Consider the following 18812-nt stretch of genomic DNA (forward strand, 5'->3'; position numbering starts at 1 on the left):
AGGTCTCTTGACTCACCTGCACAGATGGCCATGTGGACTGGAGAAACAATTTGTTGTGGTGCATCCCCTCGAGCGGGCAATAAATGTGTGTGTTTAGTCTCCCACTGAACATCCTCTCCAGCACTCCTAGAGCTCCCCAGGACGGGACTGTTAACTCTGATCAGGCCCACACACACATTATGAGACACACACTCTCTAATTTTTTTATTGCACAATTTCTTTAAACTCTCCTCTCTTTCTTTTTCCTGTCTCTCACTCAGTCTCACTTTCACCAGCGCAGGCTTTTTCTCACACACACACACAGACACACAAACATACACACACACTCAAGCTGCAGTGAAGCGCTTCCTTCAGACTCCTGGAGGGGAGTCTGGAGACAAACAAGCAGCTAAGTGTGTCAGGGTTTGAGCACATCTGTCAGCAGCCCTGCTCATCTCCCAGCGGCTCGACCAGTTGAATGTATCAAGTGAACAGGATCCATCCTGTTAGCTTTGGGAACAACTTGATGGATGAGTGAACATGCAGATCCATAGCACGGAGCTGTTGTGATTAAGACTTCATGCCTGTGGAATCACATGTAGAGTGTAACGTGTTCACCTCTGTTTTCCCCTCCGTGCTTCCATCTCTGCTGTCTCAGTTTGTCGAGTTTTCTTTCCTTCCTTTGGTGGTCCGGCAACTGCCATCTGTTCTTTAATCTTTTTGTTTAGGCTACTCCAGCTCCTTCCATTCGTCCCTTGCTCAAACATCACATCAGGGCACCAGCTGATAAAAGACAAAAAATACAGTGGCCACATTTGATACCAGAAAAAAAAACGCTCAGCTTCTTTGTTGTCTTGACTGAGAGAATTTAATGTTTTTTGTCACCTGTCATTTAATCATCATTGATTAAATTGCAGCACAGTAACACTGTATCTTCCCTCCCTCGTCTCCTTCAGCCCAGAGCCTCCAACACACTCCCCTGTGGGCCGTAATGGTTTCGACCCACACTCAGACGTCTACAAGATGCTGCAGGACTACGAGGAGCCTGCCTCTGCACCTAAACAGTCTGGCTCCTTCAAATACCTGCAGGGAATCCTGGAGGCTGAGGATGGAGGTAGGGGAATCTGTGTGAACGTTGACATGTGTGAAGGTGAAGGGAAAATACAGCGTGCACTGCAACCAACGTTTATAGTGGTGTCATACTTTTCCCAGGAGCAGGGAGATTACTGTAACTGATGCTGTGGTGTCATGTTGACAATATGACACTGAAGTCCCGTTTCTACCAACACTTTCAATACGGTACTTTTGGAACCAAAAGAAATCCTTCAGACGTGGTACCTAGACTCTAGTGTTTCCACCACAAACAGTACTCATAAATATGGGTGGGGTTGTTGTCACTCGCTGCTCCATCCAGCACTCACTGTATTTCCTCATTACCGGTGACACAGATGCAAGTCTGCACCTCATTTATCGTCCACAGAACGAGGCTGCACACCAACATTATCAGAGCAAAATAGAACAGCAACTCTTCACAGTGGAAATGGAAAAAAAGCATAAGGAACTGAACTATACCATACTGCTTGCTGGAAATGGGGCTTAACTGACCTGATGGTGAAAGCAGCTTTTACAAGGCTATACATGAGCCATAGCGCTGCAGCTAACAACTATTTTCATTAGCATTTCATCTGTCAGTTCTTTTCTCAGTCATGATTAATTGTTTAATGTTAAAATGTCAGGAAATAGTCGAATTGTCTAATAACAGTGTCCTCGGGGCAAAGTAGAAAATTCATATTGCTTCAGTGGCCGACCAGCAGTCCAAAATTCGAATATTTCATTTAATAAAAGACTGAAAGCTGTTTCTCTTTGGCATATTTGCTCAAAAAAAATGACATTAACATGGGTTAATCAAGTAAGAAAATATTTGTTTTTTCTCAATAATCTGGGATACTACCATATTCAAGGCTGTATCTTGTAAAAAAAATGATGCATCGCGTGTGACAAAGAAAAAAACAAAAACATCTGCAGTGATATAATGTGTTGTGACTTTGATACACTTGACTGCTCCAGTGTCAGCAGGCTATAAAATGTTGAAATGACCAATATTACTGCGGAGGTACAAAATAAGGCTGGGCAATAAAACGATCTTGATACAGTATCGCAATAAAATATGTGTCGATGACGATGGTAAACTAAAGTCATTTTTACTCAATATGGATGGACCAGGAAACACAACAAACCTTTTCCATCACCTGAAAAGGTGGCATCCCAGTGACTACACTGAGAGCATGTAAATCGGGGCCAAAACTGCAGTAGGTCCACCAACAAGTGTTGATCAACACCCTAGCGGGGCTGTACCAAAACACCAATCAATAGTGTTGTCTTTTGCCGGCGTAACCCTGAGAAGCGATCAAAAAGGAGCAGAGACGCAGTGTCATACTAGCAGAAGACATGATGCCCATGAACACTGTGGAGAAAGATTTTGTTCAAGAAATTAATTAAAGTGCTAGACTGCAGGTGCGAGCTCCCAGGCAGGAAATTATTTTCTCAAACTGCTCTACCCCAGCTTTACGAGGAGTGTTGTTGGGAAGCTGGAAAATCATTTGGTTTGTTCTGGTGTCAAACATTATCAGGATACTTTTCAAACTCGCAGCATTATCAAATCATAAATTGTGATAAATATCTATATTGATCAATACAGGGAAAATTATTATGATAATATTTTTTGCCATACCGCCCTGCCCTAGTACAAACTGAGACAGCTACAATGTGGCGAGCATCAGGGTATGCCTGTGTGAATCTGTGCAATTCTCACAAAGTATTTTCTCAAGTCAGGTACTTTTGGTTGAAGTCTCTGAGTAAATATTTCCTCCTGTGTAAATCAGACTCGTGGTTCCAGCCAAAGGAACATCTTGCCTTGCTCAGGCAGCTCCCCTCTCACTGTTTTGATCTGCTCTGTCTTACTGGCATAGTTTTCCTTTTATAGAAAGACAGTGAGGTTCAGGGATGGAGAGGAAGCGTGTGAGAGAGAGTGCGCGTAAACAGGAGAAAGCAAGAGACGCAGGGAGCAGGAAAAAGATGAAGAGCTTTAAATAGCTCACACACGGATGAACAGGGGAGGGAAGTTTTGGTTTGGCAATTTACTGCAAAAACAACTTCACAAAGGGCAATAAAGTGAGAAATATGGTTTTCCTGTCTGCCTTCTGACCGCTCAGCATTCCAGCTTTTGAGGAGGAGTCATGTGATGCTGACAGCAGCAGAGGAGAGCTAATCCTCTGAACTAAAACATTCTTTTCAGGTTCCATGTTTACCACTAAAGCAGGGCTAATGTTGTGAAAGTCGTAGTTATGGGCCAAGTGTTGGTATGTCAAAGCGGAAATAGCCTGGACCTCAGAGCAGTGGGCTTATGAACTGTTAGCACGGATTCTCTGTGATGAATGTTTTTCTCAACCTCAGGAACACTGAGGCGTCCTTGAGAAAAGACCCTTAATCCTTATTACTATTAGTGGAGTGTTACCAGCTGTGAATGTATAAATCTTCAGTGTCAGAGTCAGCACGGATAGTCAGTAATGTTTTCCATAGGTAAATAATGGTTTTTAATATATGTATGGTATGTGTTTTTGCTCACAGTCATTCATGTGAACTCTGAATTCTCAGTTAAATTAGAGAATATATATCAATAGCTATAATATATATCTATATCTTCAGTTAAGAGGTGGGGAGACAGTTCAAAATTTTCACGAATCAGGAGTTGATTTCCTCCAAAATGTTTACACAAGCTGCCACAGCGACCATAGATTACATTGAGCCAACTAAACACTTTTAGGGCTGACCAACTTTTAAGACAAACAACCTACTTGAAGTAACCGCTAGCCTAGCAACATCAAGGCTACATCCATCCATCCATTTTCATCCGCTTATCTGGGGCCGGGTCGCAGGGGCAACGACCAAGCAAAGCACCCCAGATGTCTCTTTCTCCAGCAACGCTTTCCAGCTCCTCCTGGGGGACCCCAAGGCGCTCCTAGGCCAGGTGAGATATGTAGTCCCTCCAGCATGTTCTGGGCCTCCTACCAGTGGGACGTGCCCAGAACACCTCAAACAGGAGGCATCTTGATCAGATGCCCGAACCACCTCAACTGACCCCTTCCAACACAAAAAAGCTCCGTTCACATGTCCGAGCTCCTCACCCTATCTCCAAGGCTGCGCCCAGCCGCCCCACGGAGGAAACTCATTTCAGCCCAGAGTTCATGACCATACGTGAGGGTTGGGACGTAGATGGACCAGTAAATCGAAAGCTTTGCACAGCGCCCGCATCACTGCAGAGGCTGCACCCAACCGCCGATCCATCTCACGCTCCATTCTTCCCTCACTCGCATCATCAAGGCTACAAATGACCCATAATGCAGAACTCTCTGTCGGAGCTGGCTAGTGTAACTGTCTTACATTGTCTTATGTTCAGGCCAAAAGGGTATGATATTAGAAAAAATATAGCCAAAACGATCTTCTGAAACCCAGAATAATAGCATAATAATGCTGTGTGTCATATCCTTGATAGTGGTAATATAACACTGACTTATTTGAAAATTAATTTTTAAGAATGAATAAGTAAAACGTCAATAGATAATGTACACTGGAATGACATACTGTATTGATCAAACATTGGCCAATACATAGAATAAAGCCACTGACATGGAAAAGCCTCAGTCTGTCATATTTCAAAATAAATCAGTCACTGATTTTACCTAAGATTATTATCTCAGGACAAGAGTAAAGTCTTCCCGCTTGGTTACCCTATCTCTGCATCTACCTTTGATGTGAGAGCTGACAGGATAATCCACAGCACAAGGAACAACGCTGACTGCTCCTGCAGTGAGGCCTGGAGCGAGGCCAGAGCATACTGTTTCCTTAATTTAGCACTTACCGTTACACTCAAAGCAACGAAAGAGAGGTAGAGCTAAAGAAAGAGGGTTGGGGGGAGAGAGTCACTGGTGATGGATTAAAGAGATTTAAAGGGGACGCCTTTTGTCTGCTGTCTTTCAGTTTGGGAGACTGACAGGTTGACTGACAGGCTAAGCCCCCGATGAAACAGAAAGACAGTTTACATTGGGATCATTTTAAAAGCTACCTGTCTCTTTGTTGATGTTTGTCATTTAATCTGTGTGAGAGTGTGAAATCCTGCCACAGATGTTGCTAAAGTTTCCCCCTCTGTTGTTTTTTAATAGTGCAATAAAGAAGAAACAAGTCAGATTAACAATTGCAAACGTTCTACTCTCAGGTTAAAGTCAAATCATCCTGTTTTCCGATGCATACCTTTGCGTCAGGCTTTTAAATCACAGTAGTTGGTCCCCTTTTGAAGGCGAAAGCCCCTGCAGAGGCCATGTTGACTTTCAGGGGCTTTTAAAGTTAAAGCAAACAAGAGTGTCAGTTTACCCAGAATTCCTCAGACTCTGCCATGATTGGATGGCAGTGTGGATGGAAGAGGGGTGGAGTGACTGCGAAATACTGGTGTTAAGTTGTGTTTGAAGCAATACTACCTAAGGTTTGTAGATGATAGAAAGTTGCACCTGTTGTTCCAGGTCTGTTTATTCCATAGCATGGTTTGCATGGTTTTATTTCGTTAGGGTCTGGACTTTACTTATGAGAGGAGGAGGTTGCTGGGGTTGTTTATTTTATCTTGACCCGCCCTGGAGGTACATATATTTTTCTTTGAGCCTCCCTGAGTAACTTGGGGAGAATGCATGACCCTCCCTCCCCCATAAATAACCATGTTTTTGTGGATTCACCCCAAACAAAGGTATGGAGCCAATGCAACGAGCAAACAGAACAGAGGGATTCTGAGTTGAAATAAATACAAAATACAACCATTCAAAGTTTGATGTCCCTCCCCTAAGCCAAATCAAAAAACATAACTCTCTCCCTAATGCTTAAAACAATTGTTTAAAGTGCCTCCCCTATTACAAGTAACAAACAGTACCTTATATGTTAACAAATAAGCCTTTACAGACAGAACTGTTTCTGTATGTTAAAAAGAAATGCAGTCATTAAGCTTGTTTACTGTTGAGCGTGAAGACTTTTCTGTTGCTGATGAGATCTATTTTTTATTTTTCACTTTAATTAATTTGAGTGAATTTAGTGGGAGGACAGACAGAAGATGACGTGATGGGGGAGTGTTTCTTTAACAGTTGGAAAAGGAAATAAACAAAATTCCAGTGATCTCTCTGAAACCTCATCCATTCCTTAAAATCCAGGGTTATTTGTTGAAAGAATTTCCTGAAAAATATCACATTCCTAACCATTCTTTACATTATGTGTTTCCACTAAAGTGGCTTTACTGTACATCAGCTTGCCGGGGTGTGTTTTCAGCAGATAGCTCGTCACAATATGATGAATGATGGTCACAAAACGCAGTTTCAGTGCATGTGAAGTCCTCAGGAGGGAGGCAGGCTGTGTCCTGTCTCAGAGTAAGACCACCATCACCGCTGTGTAGAGAATTTAGTAGTAGAATTTGTCACTTTTATCTTGCCTCAAAGGTTTAATGAGATTTTAAATGAATGTATCTTTTATTTTATTTGAACAATCTGATTAGAATCGTCCGTATTTGGGACCAACACAAATACATCAGTCATGTCCTCCCGTGACGTTCTGTGGAAAAATAGAGGGAGCATTCCACTGAAATTGTTGTTCCACAGGGATCAAGTCAGAGCTGAAAAGATACAAGATTTAAAGCCCTCGCAAGATTTCTAGTCCAGTGGGGGTAAACATGCGATGCCAGTGGTGAGGAGCTTAACCATCTGTTGGCACAGGGGAGTTGTTGTTTTGACAGCACTATAGACTAGCAACCATTATAGCTTTTCATTTCATTTGCTTCTCTATAAATGCACAAAACACGCCCATCATTAGCTCCCACTGCCAAAAGTGAAGTCATTGTTTTATTTGAATGAACTACAGTGGAGAGACATTGAAGTGCTCGGTTTAGAGTGATCTGAAACAAACAAAAACAAAAATAAATCTGTAGTTTTACTTCATATTATCAAATTTGTCAATTTTGTCAGCACTTTCTGTCTGTTTTCTGTTTTCCAGCATTTTTCTTAAATGTTTATCCTCTCTGAGTGCATGTGTGGCCCCAGAAATTAAAAAGTTTGCCTTTTGAAACATTTCAGCTGAACATTATCCCATTTTTCGATGATCCTTCTTGTCATGTAATCTTGATAAAACCCTTTTTAAACCCCTTGGAGCAAGAACAAATGAAGTTTTGTTTTGTTTTGTTTTGCCATTGTTGAAAAGTTGATACCATGTGCCATAATAGCTGTCTGAAATGATATTATTACAGCTGTTTATTTATCTTTTGACACTGTGATTCCCTTAAATTCCCCGAGGCCTCACATTCTGCACTTGACAGGTTTGAGTTAGGACGGGGGCTGTTTTACAGTACGTCTGGTTGATATTAGTCACAGTGAAGGACACACATTGTGCCGTAAATGTTGCGTGTGGTGAGATATGTGTTGTAATGGGCTGACCTGTCACTATGTGTCAAATAAAATATGGTGTCTGTCTGGCCGCATTTGGTTAAAAAAAAAAAAAAAATCAGGGCCAAAGTAGTCTGGCTATTTAAAAAATGTCGAAGCAAGACTAAACAAGCACTCATTCATTCTGCTTTTTGCATCTATTCCTGACTGTGGTCTGAGGACTTTTATTAGTCAACCTCCCCCTCTGTGAGAAAGTCACCAGAGTGCTGCACATAAAAGGTTTTCCATTAGAGTGAATCATTAGCTAATAGAGACATTAATCCCAGAAATAACATACCCAGCTGCTAATGTCAGCTCTTAAACACACCATGGAGCAGTCAGAGGCTAACTGTGACTTGTGCTTTCAGTCAGGTGCCTGATGCGAGTTAATTAGACTGTGGTTAGTGGCAGTGATAGGTGGCCTGTTGGCCTGAATAGACTCTGCTGGCACATCATCAGTAAAGGGAAGTCATTTAATGCAGTTCACGGCTGTGCCCCACTGACCTACCCTCTACCCCTGGTGCACTCGTAACCACCACAGTGGCTCCAGATATCCAGCACTAAGTATGTCCCTTTCATGCATTCCAGCCAGGCATAACTAAACGCTTGATGATTGGATTTGATCGCTCTTAATAAAAAATGCTATTCATGGGAAAGCAGCAACCTTTAGTTTTAAATATAGACTTTTTATCTAACATTATTGCATCACATGTGGTGCTGGTGTAGCTGGTTGAGTTGGCTTTATACTTAACACTCTCAAAAAAGCAACAGAGCAATATCTGTGCTAAATTTGAAATAAAATCCCCTCAAGGTGTTGTCATTTTTCATTTGGCCAGATATTTACATTCAGCTAAGACGATGTGTTTAACTGCTGTCTACTTTATGATGAATGTCATCGCAACCTCATCTTGTGTCGTTCACAGTTACCGTGCGATTGTAGCATATCGGCGCGATGGTTAAAGATTGATGATGTAACATGGGATGTTTTCCTCGCCAAGTGTCTATCCAGGCTGACTGATGAATTCCTACTAGGAAGTGGCACTTTAGACTCTTGAACGGAGCACACAGGAAGGAGCGAGAGACACAGAGAGGTCAAAGACAGGGGAAGGTGTATGAGAGGGAGGACGACAAGAAGAAGTTCAGGGACACGGAGTATCCTCTTATAAGTTAACACAGATTTTTTATTCTGTGGCTAAAACGATACTTAAATGTGCTTTGCAAAGCATTTTCACATCAATGAATCATTACACTTGGATGTATTTCATGAAAGTGAAAGCATAAATCTCTTCTAAATCATCACGTGGACCAATGCAGTGGAGAGGCTGGGGAAGGGGACAAGTAGCAACATCCTGTTTGTGAAATCAGCAACACGGCTAATGTGAAATATGATCTTAAGTCACATGAACATTAACTCTAACCATGCAACGACCTCTAACAGGAGATAGCCTGCAATTTGTCGTAAGTATGATGCAATAATGCAGCATTACAGGCAAAATGACAAAGACAAATGGAGTTGCCTGAACTATTTGAACTCCTTTTAATACTTAATGGTGTCCTTCCATGAGAACTATGTCTTTGAGTTTGACACAATGTACAAGCAATGCACGTATAGCATGAATATAACAATACAGGAACACAGAGAAACTTTAATTATTTTGCCTTATTAATTTACAATTTTATTATTATTATTATTTATTTTTATTTTTGTTGTTTGCGTATTGTTATTATCATTACAATAAACATTACACATGAAAACTGAACATGGCTAACATTAGCTCACTAAGTACATTTTCACCTGCAGTATGTGCAACTTACTGTTTTGGGAGACACAGCAAGCTCTTGATCACGTAACGGTTCTCCTTTTTACATTTTGATATAAAAAGTGTCACACAAGCCAGATGTGGCCTGGGATGGTCGCCAGAAACTGCCTCTTGCTCTGGGTTTTGTACAGTCATCATTGCATCATAAGCCCCTTTCTCACTGCCCTTTCAAGGCAGGAATTTCGCGTGGGTATTCCACCTCCACGTTCTGTATAAAAGGTACAGTCATGGAATGGGATGACAGAGTTGTCTCGCCTTTAATCGGAGGTAGTAACAGTGCTGAAACAAGGTCTGTATTAAACGGACAGCTGGCAGGACAGAATCATGGGAGGCACGGGTGTGTTCCAGTTTGACAATGTGTTATGTGTTTGACTGACCGTGGGAGATTAAAAAGCAGTTAGCGGCTTACTCAGGGAAGAAGAATAGCAGCCAAAACTGTACAAGGTGCGTGAGCTCATTACCCTCCAAGCAGAGGATGAGATCAGTCGCCATATCACAGAAACAGTGAATGATTGTTATTGCCACTTTAAGCCATTGTTATTGTTCATAAAGGGCTGCTGATGTGTAAGTTGTGTCACACACTAGAGGCCGATGCTGTCGTGTTCTATGTCATGCCCATCAAGCCTCCCTGGATGCCAGCATGCTGTCCAAAGTCACACACTGGGTCTGTGTGATGCCGCCGTTGTTTGATTCTGCGTAAAAATGCAAAGGTGGCAAAAAGAAGGAACTTCATACTGACCTTATAGCAGGATCTCTGTGTAAAAAGGGTCTATAGTGAAAAAGCAGATGGTGCTTCTTTGTCTTCCAGGCAGCTGGCAACTTGGCATCTGCAGTAGAGGTGCTCCTTGCATGCTCTCCCCCCTACACTCATTGTAGTAAAGGTTGTAAATGTGGCAAATGTAGTGAAGTAAATAGTAGATTACTGGCTTAAGATATACTGCAGTAAAGAGTAGAGGTACAGATTCGAAAAAAGGAAAATGGATAGTACTTATTTCTTTTTAAAAAATTATTTTTTATTTATGTGCGTAACTTGTAATATTTACCACCCTGTCATGCTCTTGTCTACTTTTTCTTAGTATGTGAAAGTCACACTCTCTCGTGACCCTGCATGGCTTTTTGCCTTTTACCATACAAGCACTACCTGGAAACTAGTGGCCCCTGGAGCATGGGTTACCTGGGTTACCAGAGGCCTGTATAGGAACTGTTCATATTATGCCAGTGCCTGGTATTCAGTTGTGCATATGCTTATTTGTAGGGTCTGTCTTGTGAATGGTTTATGGTGCAGTTTCCAAAGATCCTGTATTTATTCTGTGGTTGTTTTGTCTTTTCTAGGTGTGTCCCCAACAGAGAGAATGAGAAACTTAAAGTCTCCAATCAGGTCTCCAATTCCCAAACTGGGAAGCCCCATCCCCAGCCCCATGTCCAGTCTGCAGAAGTTACCCCAGTGCACACGCTGCTGTAATGGCATTGTGTAAGTATTGTAGTTTATTTGTTATAATGTATGTGATCGTGTCTCATTGGTCAGAGACCCCTTTTAAAGAAGCCTGTAAATCTTTTTTTTTTGTCTTAAGGTGTAAAGAACACTCAATGCAACCAAAATGTTTGTTTTATAAATATTTAAAAGTATTAATTTGCTTTCGTTTTCAACACTAAGGTATAATGTCACTCTATAATTTAAAGTATTACATACCCCAGCATGAAACTTAATGGTTTTAAAAGTTAGGGTTACTGTGGTCTGCAATTACAGACTACGGAAGATTCAGTAAATACGATGCTGAAAATATGAATGATTTATTATCAGATAGACTATTTTAATCGCCATCTGGAAATTATTTGTCTCTGTCTGGTTTTATTGCTCCGCCTGTGGTCATCAAGTTTAAAAGTTGAGCTGTGTGAGGTGAGTAAAGGTTCCTTCCTGACTCTGAAACAAAGAGGTTAAACTTGTGCAGATCTACCTGCACCAACAGGCCTTTAACAAGTACTCAGGAAAAGCTTTTCCCATTTATCATTTTAATGATTAAACCAAGCCGTCCTCCACACCCTTTCCCACGCACATGCACAAAAACAAACTTGCGCTAAACATCAAACGTGAGCACTCGCACATACACCTTTCTGCCAAAGTATCTACATGCACCGGTAATCCCCCCCTCTATAAAAGCAGCTGCAGGTAAGCAGTGATGTCATCGGCTTACTTTACTCGTTAACAAGGGGACATTGTAGGAGCTTGCGGGGCACAATAAGGCTGTTATGACCTGGGAGCATTTTACAGCTTTTAAACAAGTGTAGAGCACTGTGTCAAGAGTTTATCCAGCAAGTCGTGTGGTTAGATGGCGAAGGCGGTTAAAAAAAGAAGCGGGCTATGACTGAATGGTTGCTGGCCCGAATCCCCAGTCCAGAAGGGAAAGTCTTATTGGGATCAGTGAATGAACAACGCCCTTGACAACTGCCGTCACTGTGTGACTGAGTGAAGCAGTGAACTTCCACATGCAACAGTATTCATCAGTAGCCAGCAAAATAAACATGTACTACTAAGCTCCCAGGTGTGACAGTATGAATGTGTGTGACCTCCTGTTCACCTAAAACTCCTCTCAGGATGTGCTCTCAGAAAACCTTTCTAAAATATGATGAAATATATTCAAATACCTGCATGGTGCTATAAAGTATGATAATTATTGATTTGCATAGATAATGACAACTGTGAGTCAGTCAGAAGCATTTCATCATCACTCACTTCCTTTTAAAGTGTCCTGATATTTTGTCCTTTGCGATAATGGCACTTCCCTAAAAACTGCTTACACTTATCCTTTTAAGGCACTCTGCATATTGCAGTTTGTGTCATTGCATCATTTTCCAGTCATGCTTTCATGCATTTTTATCCTTCTTAGTACTCTATAGTGTTCCACTGATGCATACTGGGAAAATGTCTGCTCTCTTACACTACATATAAGGCTGTGTTCCTCCTGCACAGCGTTAATAAAAACACAGTCCAGATTCTGACGCAGGATCCGGCAGAAAACAGTCCCAAGAGAAACCACAAGAGGAATATATGAGAAATAGATAATAAATAGAAATCTGTTGGCACTAAGCATGCATGTAAGTCTGCAGATCCTCAGGCTAGACATGGGATTAAGGGCAGAAAACTGTCACACAATACCATTGAAAGGATTAATCAAAACCCTGACATGGCTTCTTTAAATTAATTTATTTCGATCTAAAGTATCATACAGTGCGATAAACAAGTCCAGCCTTATGTGCTGCTCTGTCAAGAGCATCATACTTGGTAAAATAATGGGAAATAATGTTTGGAAAAAGTGTCCTACAGCACATGGAGCAGACTAGTTAAAGGTCCAGTGTGGAGGATTTAGGGGCATCTATTGGCAGAAATTGTATATAATATTTTTATTAGTTTATAATCACCTGAAAATAAGAACTGTTGTGCTTTTGTTACCTTAGAATGAGCCGTTTATATCTACATAGGGAATGGGTCCCCTCCCAGAGAGTCCGCCATGTTGTTTGACAGTAGCCCAGAACGGACAAATCAGACACTGGCTTTAGATAGTGTTTTTGTGTTTTCATTTCAGCCATCATAGTTCTCCTATGTGCTTGGCACACAAAATAAGTTTCAGTTCTGCAACCTCACTGCTAGATGACACTAAACCCTACATGCTGGACCTTTAAATCCTGGGTCTTTAGATCAATGGTTCCCAACTGGTAGGTTGTGGTCCAAAAGTGGGTTGCGGGTCCATTCTGAATGGACCATAAGTGTAAACTGTGTAAAAAAAAAACAAAACACACACTTTAAATTGAAGTACAGTGAATTTCTGGCACAGAGCTTTTAATTTGAAGTGTCGTTTCCTGCTGTAGAGTGAGCGACTAACAGACAGCTTCTTGACAGAGACAGAAAACTAGCTCAACGACATGGCCAAACACAAGTTTGACGCTGAATACATTAAACTGTGATGACTTTAAACTAATCACTAAGTAGAAATCTGGATCCCATGGCTGGACCAGTTGGGAACCGCTGCTTTAGATCATGATCAACACCAAGCAAAACTCTTTGGGACAAGCAGGCAGTGTATAGGATCAAAGGGGAAAGGCTTGGACCTATGCTAGCACCAAACCAGTCTGTTTCATGTCTTTTTGTCTCACTAAATTGTTTTTCATTTTGTGGTCACCCTCTGCTTCATTTCTAACAATCTTTTATCTCCCCGTCCAGTGGCACCATCGTGAAGGCCAGAGACAAGCTCTACCACCCCGAGTGCTTTATGTGCGATGACTGCGGCATCAACCTCAAGCAGAGAGGCTACTTCTTCATTGAGGACAATCTGTACTGTGAGACCCACGCCAAGGCACGCGTCCAGCCCCCAGAGGGTTACGACGTTGTTGCTGTTTACCCCAACTCCAAGGTGGAGCTCGTCTGAGACGGAGAAGAAGCTGGCTATACGCTAATATAACTGGGAAACTAAAATCTGGGAGAAGGGGCTACTGAGTATTGTGGCCTACATTTATCAGGCTCTGTCAAGCAGGAATGCCGATCTTGGATCAGTTTTGCCTTTGAGAGAGCCCTATGAAATGTGTGTTTCAGTGATCCAAGATCAGCATGTCTCCACTGACAGTCTTGATAAATGGGTATATTGAGTGCCTGAAATATGTTGACAGATATCAGAAATACTCAAACCCATTACAAAGCTGACATTATATGTCCCAACTTTACAGCCCTCATCTCTCAATCAGTGTTTACATTGTCTTCATCTGAGTAAAAAATATTGCAGCAGTTAAGGTCATGTTCAGATATGACCTTGAAATCCACATAACAAGCACAGAATATTACTAGAATATTCCACGAGACAAGAAATGCACAGATAACAGAATAAGATGTCTCTGCAGTTTGAAACGACTACACCAGTATACCACAGCTATCTGATTGTGTAACAATCAGCACATGAGTTTAATACCAGCATAATATTCAACGTCCCATGACAACCCTCACTCAAGCCTTAAAATAACTACACTAGTGTGTGTGTGTGTGATATGAGTTATCACAAGAGAATTTTAAGTTGATTAGTGTAATGAACTTTGCAGAGAAGTCAGTGGTTTTTCTACCTTCTATTTTTTCATTTAACTATTATAAGGACAGTTTCCCATTCAGCAAACCACACTACAAGTCAGCCAAATGATATGTTGTTTTAGTTTCAGTTAAGGGTTTAAAGGTTTCAATGTATTTTTAACTATGTTACAGTTACACATTATACTCCTGTTGCAGATGGACTTCTGCATTTTGTAATTTACATCTATACAGTTCATTTTTCAGACTTTCTATGTTCATTTCTACAAACATTTCTGTTTGACAGACACTTTTTCTGCCTACTTTTCAGTTATGGGAAACAATAAGCAATAATTCATTATAAGCAGATCTCTTAACAAGTGTAATTGTGAGTTTCTGGAATGTGTTTCAGTATGCCTTGGTGAATGGGGTTACCGAACTATAAGTTATAGTAAACGCCTCCGTATGCAGCTATCAAAGCACTTCCCTCTGAAATGTAAATAAAACCCAGCAGGAGACATCCTCAGAGTCATGTGACGAACTACACTCTTAGAAATAAGGGTTCCAAAAGGGTTCTTACTGAGACTAATGCTTCAGTTGAAAGTTGAAGAAGGGTTCTTTGTAAGACTAAGGGTTTCATTAAGGCGCCTTTTTATCCAAAGAGCCCTTTTTGAAAGAAAGACTTCTTCAAGGACTGTTGAAAGATCCTTATACTCAAATCTGGAATCCCCATAATCAACTCATTTTACTTGTGTTCTGCCATAGTGGATATCTTCACCATCTTTTTATGCCATACAATATGGCATGGTCTGGCGAAATCCATTTTCCATGTGTACCCAGTACTTGGCCTTTTGTAATCAGTTCCAATTTGGAACCCAGTTTTGGTTCCTAACCCTGCACCACTGAAATAATAAAGGCTATAGTAGTTGTGATCTCACGAAATCTCCACCCCCTAAAAACATGATTATGAACCCTGACTGTTGTGGGTTGTGCTCGACCACATCAGCCCAAAGCAGATGGACGCAGTTCCTTTGGCCCCCAGACTAACCTGTTTAACTAAAACCATCATTAGTGGGAGAAAGATTTATGGGAAATGTAGTCAGTTACTGTTTTTAGAGCCTTGTTGGGCGAGTTCTTGGTAAAACCCTTGGAATATAATAGGGTTTTCAGTAGAAACCCTTGGGTGGGTTCTTGTTAGCACCCTTAGAAGGTTCTGAACCCCAAGAGAGGTTTCTGGGTGGAACCATTATACCATAGAAAGGGTCTCTGTAGAACCTCTCATAGGGATTTCTGCATGGAAGCTTTCACAGATGGTTCTAGGTACAACCCTTATGGGGACAAGCTGAAGAACTTCTATGCTTTTAGGTAACAACTTTATTTCTAAGAGTGTATAGAACATTGTCAAAATCAGTTAAAAGAATTTCTCCCAGATGTAATCACAACAACCTCAATTTATGAACAACTAATTGCAAGAAACGAGAATTTAATGATGACATGATTTCGCCTAATGCAGTGCATGCAAGCATTGATGACATTTTGATACACATCCACACAAGATTGTAACTGAAGTGCTCTCCAGCACCTGACTGTGAGAGGAATTTCAACTCTCACTCATGTTCACACTGAAGAATTCCAGTTCATAAAAACAAGAGCACGGGGTTCACGGGGTCTGTTTATCAAAAACACTCCATTTTGACACCAATATGCTCTTCGCCTCGCATGACAACTTTTAAAAAATGGTCATGTGCATTTGAGACTGGACACACGGCCGTGGAAAACTGTCCACAGCCTTCAACATGTGGGAGTAATATTCACCTTGTTTAGCTTTTTGGAGCCACAACATAGATACATTACAGTTCTTCTTTGGGAGAGAGAAAAAGACAGAAGTTGGAGGGATGCATAGCTGTATTCCCCTCCTACTATAAACTCAAATTGTCTGCTCACAGCCAAGTCCATGAAGCAAATGAAATATACTTCTACATTTCCTCAGAGAGAGGGGGAACACGAAGGGAGGGAGACGAGAAAGAGAAATGACAGGACAGCATGTATTTTATTTTCTTGACAGAAATTCTTTGTGGAAGAAAGAAGCGTGTCATTATGACTCCAGTATGTGGCCATTAGTCTTGGCTTATTGTGAATAGTGAAGTAAAGTGGTTGGAGAAGAGTGATCGTATTCTTAATTATAGAAATGTTTCTAACAAAACTACTTTTTTTTATTTGAAATGAGAAAATACATTTTGCAGTGCTCGTTCTTTTCTAGATCTCAACGGTGATGTGTAGCTGCTGGTATGCCATCTATACTAGTTATCTTGTAAATTATGTGAAAATTATATTGCTACCACGTTTCTTTGGTATTGTACATATTTGTTTAATCGTGATTCCTTTAACATACAGTGCGTAACATGTTACACACATGCCTTTGCATACCCCTTGTCTTTAAAATGATTTCCTTGACACAAATCTTCTTCTTGTGTTTAACTTATTGTTCTACCAACACGTTTTTGTTTTTGTTTTGTTTTTTTGTTCTGGAGCTTCTTTGTTTCTAGGATCTAAATAAAATAAGAAGTGCATTACCATGACACAGTTGTTCCCTTTCTTTACTGGTATTAACTGCAGGATTTCGGAGCTGCACAGTGAAAAACACAGGGGATTCAATTTGTCTTGACAAGGTATTTTTTTCCTTAACACGAGATGAAGTGTGTTTTTGAACTTAAGATCTCAGTTCTCTCAAAATCCAGGGTGTGAGGTAATGCACACAGTCTGCATGTGATCATTAAAGTAGAACTAATGGGGCCTGTCTCTGGACATAGTATAAATTAAACCAGGAATAAGGCTAATCCTTGTTTTAAAAGTGGCTTCCTGAAACACATCTGAAACACATTGTTGCCTTCCTGATGGTGGAGTCCTGGACTGATTTCACCCATCTTTTTAGTCCTCATTTGTGAGAGTATGTGCAGACAGCGATGGCCTAATGAAGCTCAGAAAATCTGGATGGCATCTAAAAAGCCCAAGACATGACTGAATCAGACAAGGAAAAACTGACAATTTAAGAGAATTAAAGGGTCAGATTTAGTGGCATCTAGTGGTGAGGATTGGAGATTGCAACCAGCTGAAACTTTTCCCATGTGCCAAGCACAAACTTCTGGTTACGATTCCTTCAGCTTTCATTGTTCATGAGATGTGACCATATTTAACTAGGTAAGTCCCATTGAGATCAACGATCCTACAAGGCAGACCTGGCCAAGACAGCAGCATACAAAAGAGTTACAGCCAAACTTTTTGCAGAGGCCTTTTCCTCTCTAAAGCCCAGTTCAGACCAAGGATTCACAACGGGACGAGTTGAAACAGGAAACTCTTTGCAATGCACCATTCTGCAACGTTGTAAAAACCTGCCAATTCAATGCAATTATATGGGATGGTGTATCACCTCATACAGGGAGCAGCAGCAGTGACCCCCTGTCTGACACTGGCACACCATGAAGACGGACAGAGGGCTCGGCGGGGACAGCAGCGAACACGCCATCTGTGGTCATTTTGACTTGACCAGTGGAATTCACTACAAGCCGATTGGCTGTTGAAACAGGTGACATGCTTTGCATCCTTAAACCAGCCGCCAGCAATTTGGTCAGCCGGTTCGCTGCAGTTTTTCTCTGCAACATTATAAAATGGTTTTGTCTCATCGTGAATTGTTGATCTAAATTGGTCTTAAAACAAAAGGTGATTAAAACGGGTAAAAACTCAAAATAAAAAAGTCAGTACAAATAATTGATGATGGGCCGCTAGTCCAGCACATGCTTACATGCACATAACTTAATGTGTGCTCACTGCTCACTTTTTTCCTCTGATAACTTGAGATCCAAATGTTCAGGAGGTCTTTAGTGGAACATTAAAATGGTTAACTAATTATATGAGTGAAAGAGAGCAGTATGTATTAATGAATGGTTGTGTTTCAAATACAGTTCATACAACATGTGGTGTACCACAAGGATCCATTCTAGGACCCTTATTATTTCTAATTTATATTAACGATTTCTCATTAGTCTGTAAATTTTCTTTTCCCATTTTGTTTGCTGATGATACCAACATGATTTTATCACATACTGACTTGCACACTCTAATAAATAACACAAATGAGGAAATAGTGAGAATTTCATAATATTTGCAGGAAAGGGCAAGAAATACATTAGAGGTCATGTTAGAGTGGTAGCTGATGGAAAACAAATTTCCCAAGTATCTCATACACGTTTTTTAGGCATTTTAGTTGATGAGAATTTAAATTGGAAAACCCATGTTCATTTTATTCATAACAAAATTGTGAAGTCATTAGGGATCATCAGCAAAGTACGAAGCGTTAAAAATGTCACTTGTTTACTGACTTTATATTATTCTTTGATTTATCCCTATTTGATTTATGGTAATATTGTTTGGGCAAACACATATCCTTCTAATCTTCATTAGCTTTACATA

General features: G+C 40.8%; 1 protein-coding gene across 1 annotated transcript in view; it reads left to right on the forward strand.

The window, feature by feature from the left end:
* pdlim4 (PDZ and LIM domain 4) overlaps positions 1–16924 on the forward strand; it is a 59801-nt gene extending 42877 nt beyond the window's left edge. The window contains exons 5-7 of the mRNA XM_033644534.2: positions 936–1093; positions 10634–10772; positions 13518–16924. Of these exons, the coding sequence (XP_033500425.1) occupies positions 936–1093; positions 10634–10772; positions 13518–13722 (502 nt within the window). The 3' untranslated portion in view covers positions 13723–16924. The remainder of the gene's footprint in view (positions 1–935; positions 1094–10633; positions 10773–13517) is intronic.
* Positions 16925–18812: the final 1888 nt, after the last annotated feature.

The sequence above is a fragment of the Epinephelus lanceolatus genome, chromosome 11, assembly GCF_041903045.1.
Source record: "Epinephelus lanceolatus isolate andai-2023 chromosome 11, ASM4190304v1, whole genome shotgun sequence".
NCBI lineage: Eukaryota > Metazoa > Chordata > Actinopteri > Perciformes > Serranidae > Epinephelus > Epinephelus lanceolatus.